We start from the raw sequence: 1,244 nt of genomic DNA, 5'->3' as shown, positions 1-1,244 counted from the left end.
AAAGAGCTCGGCAAACACCAGGCGGCGTGTTGAGCTCGTCTCTGCAGGTGTTCACGCTTGGGCTGTCAAACGATTAATCGTGATTCAAAATCGATAATCAAAATAAAAGTTTGTGTTTATATATGTGTAGTATTGTGTATATATATTATTTATATATAAATACACATGCACACATGCATGTATGTATTTACAAAAAATGTCTATATAAATATATACACACATAAATATATGCATATATGTGTGTGTGTGTTTATAAATACATAATACACACACACATATATAAAGTCAAAACTTTATTTTGGATGTGATTAATCGCGATTAATCGTTTGACAGTCCTGTTCATCACATGTGTATAATGTAGATTTAATTTATTATTTATCACACTTTATGTTTGTTTTTATTTTGGTTTTATGGTTTTTGGGTGAATCATGAAAACATGCCAATTTCACCTCAAGATGAAAAGTCAAATTAAAGTTTTGCATCAAAATAAAGCCTGTTCTAGGATTTTTTTTGTTTTGTTTTTATTTTTTTATTTTTTTGCGTAGTATTTCCATGCAATTAATAATAAATTTCCCCCTATTTTTGTATTTGTTTAAAAAAAAATAAAATAAAAATATATATATCATATATATATCATATATAAATCATAATTATACACACACACACGTGTGTGTGTATATATATATATATATATATATATATATATTATTATTATTATTATTATTATTACTTTTTTTTTTTTTTTGCATGATTAATTAAACATTTTTTTTCCTACTACTCAGTTCTCATTAACCAAATACAAATATTACAAAAATATAAGACAGTGTTTGGAATTAAAAAAACAAAACAAAAACACATTAAAATAAATATTATTATGATTTTACGTTATGAGAATTATTATTATTATTATTATTATTATTAATAGTTAGGCTTTAGTTTCTTTTTTTTTTTCTTTTGATTTTGGAGTGAAATATGGCCCATTATTCCTGACAGGTTTTCCCCAAATTATGAAATTCATTATTATTATTATTATTATTATTATTATTATTTATTTTTATTTTTTTTTAATAATCTGCTTCAATGAGGTCCTGTAAGAAGGTGACTTTCCGCTTATGATGTACATGCAATTCAGAAATGTATTTATTGTAACAAAAATAATAAACACATCAGGAAATTGATTTTCTAAAGAAAGTCTTCTGTTCTAATCAGTCTTTCTTAAGAAAGAGAAGAATGACAGAACGTAA

General features: G+C 24.0%; 1 protein-coding gene across 2 annotated transcripts in view; it reads left to right on the top strand.

The window, feature by feature from the left end:
• The window catches only part of matk (megakaryocyte-associated tyrosine kinase), a 9,715-nt gene extending 9,118 nt beyond the window's left edge, over nucleotides 1-597 (top strand). For both annotated transcript variants that reach the window (XM_051094737.1, XM_051094738.1), the window contains exon 13: nucleotides 1-597. This exon is cut by the window's left edge and continues 153 nt beyond it. In XM_051094737.1, the coding sequence (XP_050950694.1) occupies nucleotides 1-33 (33 nt within the window). In that variant the 3' untranslated portion in view covers nucleotides 34-597.
• Nucleotides 598-1,244: the final 647 nt, after the last annotated feature.

This window comes from Labeo rohita, chromosome 22, assembly GCF_022985175.1.
Source record: "Labeo rohita strain BAU-BD-2019 chromosome 22, IGBB_LRoh.1.0, whole genome shotgun sequence".
NCBI lineage: Eukaryota > Metazoa > Chordata > Actinopteri > Cypriniformes > Cyprinidae > Labeo > Labeo rohita.
Note: the sequence above shows the minus strand (reverse complement) of the source record. Positions and strands in the feature narration are given on the sequence as shown.